The sequence below is a fragment of the Diaphorina citri genome, unplaced genomic scaffold (assembly GCF_000475195.1).
Source record: "Diaphorina citri unplaced genomic scaffold, Diaci psyllid genome assembly version 1.1 scaffold2216, whole genome shotgun sequence".
In the NCBI taxonomy this organism is placed as follows: domain Eukaryota; kingdom Metazoa; phylum Arthropoda; class Insecta; order Hemiptera; family Psyllidae; genus Diaphorina; species Diaphorina citri.
The window spans coordinates 29,309-31,203 of record NW_007379641.1 but is presented as its reverse complement, the minus strand read 5'-3'; the positions used below and the strand labels follow the sequence as shown (position 1 = coordinate 31,203).

General features: G+C 41.6%; 1 protein-coding gene across 1 annotated transcript in view; it reads left to right on the top strand.

Annotated features, from left to right (window-relative positions):
* LOC103518500 (decaprenyl-diphosphate synthase subunit 1-like) overlaps nt 1–1,895 on the top strand; it is a 13,891-nt gene that overhangs the window by 4,963 nt on the left and 7,033 nt on the right. Inside the window, exon 3 of the mRNA XM_026830279.1 lies at nt 1,287–1,451. Within this exon, the coding sequence (XP_026686080.1) occupies nt 1,287–1,451 (165 nt within the window). The remainder of the gene's footprint in view (nt 1–1,286; nt 1,452–1,895) is intronic.

Genomic DNA, 1,895 nt, shown 5'->3' with positions numbered 1-1,895 from the left:
ATGGGTGACTATCCGATTTTTACCAAATTGTTACAGTCGCGTCCTTGGACCATACTAAAAGTCACAATATGGCGACACAAGAGCACCACTAAGTAACTTGTTTATACTCTGAACTAAGACTAAAAGTCACAATATGGCGACAATTGAGATTATTCGGCAACAAAATAAATGTGTATTTCCGGAACCTGAGCTAATTCAGTCTCCAAATTCAAAATGGTTTCGCGTGGCATTCGAACCCGCGACCTCCTGGTTTGTCACCCGCGTATCCTAACCGCTCGGCCGCGGTGGCTAATATGTCCTAATGTATTCTATTAAAGTAGAGGTCAGGTATATCTCCTTAGGGTGACCAAACCATACATTACATCGTGTGTGTGAAAGTTGATATTAAGTTTCGATTCATAAATGGTTTTAGTTCTGTATTCTGGTATTCTCATTCATGATATTATTTGGTGATCCCCCTGAGGCAGTGCTGGATTTTTTTCATCACTCTTATTTTCCCTTAGATTACCTGCCTCGGTGGCGTAGTGGTCAAGGCGGTCGCCTGGTAAACAGGAGGGCCCGGGTTAGAACCCAGCCGAGGCTTGAAATTTTATCCTTATTTATTGAAAATTTGAAGACAATAATGGAGCTCGCAAAAAATAATTGCTTTCAGAAACGAGCTTCGTGTCTCTTTTTGGCGAACATCTAGTATAATACTGGAATTAGAAAGTAAAAAGTATTATCAACATATCTATACCTATCTTATACTTACCTACATTACATTGAAATGGGTAACTTTTCTGACGAAATTCCTGTGTGCGTAGTCCACTATGTACAACTATTGCACCCCATTCTACTTTCCTACCTATCATATTCTTACCAATAATATACCGACTTATCTACCTACCTATAGTTCATAATATTGCCCCGAGCGGTGGTCCCAGCAGTCTGGAATCAGGTTTAGTATTCAACTGGTCTGTGGGTTCGAGTCACGTGACGGGTGAAAGTTATACGTCAGAATATTCTTCTAACCTTTCTTCTCTTTCTCCACCATATGTCCACCAGCCAAGGTTCTGGTTCTGGTCAGAACGATTTTTTTCTTTCTGCCGTATGTCTCACGAGGCTGAGTGGGCCCCGCAACATCCAGTCACGGAATCAATCATTTGCATGATACAAATTTCTTGACCCTGCCAGGAATCGAACCCGGGTCTCCTGCGTGCAAGGCGAGCGCAGTGACCACTACGCCATGGGAGCTGACTGTTTTACTTTTTTTTTTTATCTATATTTAATTTGTTTTCTATTTCCAGTGAACTGACAGAAGCTCAAAGGCAAGTGGCCATGTTCGCAGAGATGATTCACACTGCCTCACTCATACACGATGACGTCATAGATCAGTCGGACTTCAGACGGGGCAAACCTTCGGTCAATGTGGTGTACAACCACAAGAAGGTAAGTGTCGCTCTGAATCGGAGGTAGTGGGTTCGAAAAGGACGAAATTGTGGATTTTTCTCTCAAAACTCAAAACCTTACTAGGGTTATTTTACAACTATAGTTAGCCCATTCCGAGTATAAGTTGTAGGGGTAAATAGCCCTAAAGGATGGGTTAAGCTTCTACGAATCTTGCCCACTTCGGGGGCCGAGTGATCGAGACTGACTCTCAACCCGGAGGGGTTCGAATCTCTGTCAGGGCGGAAATTTTCCAACCAAACCTTTCCGTTCTTTGACAGGCATTGAATGTGCCTCGGAGTTTGTATTGCAAGGCGGTGCCGAGGCAAAATCTAGGGGGGGAAATGCCAAAGAAAATGTAAATTATATAATTATAAAATGAGCGAAACTAAAAGAAGGAAAACATGTTTACGGTCTACTCAAAAAAAAAAAAAAAAAAAAAAAAAAAAAAAAAAAAAAAACATCTTATC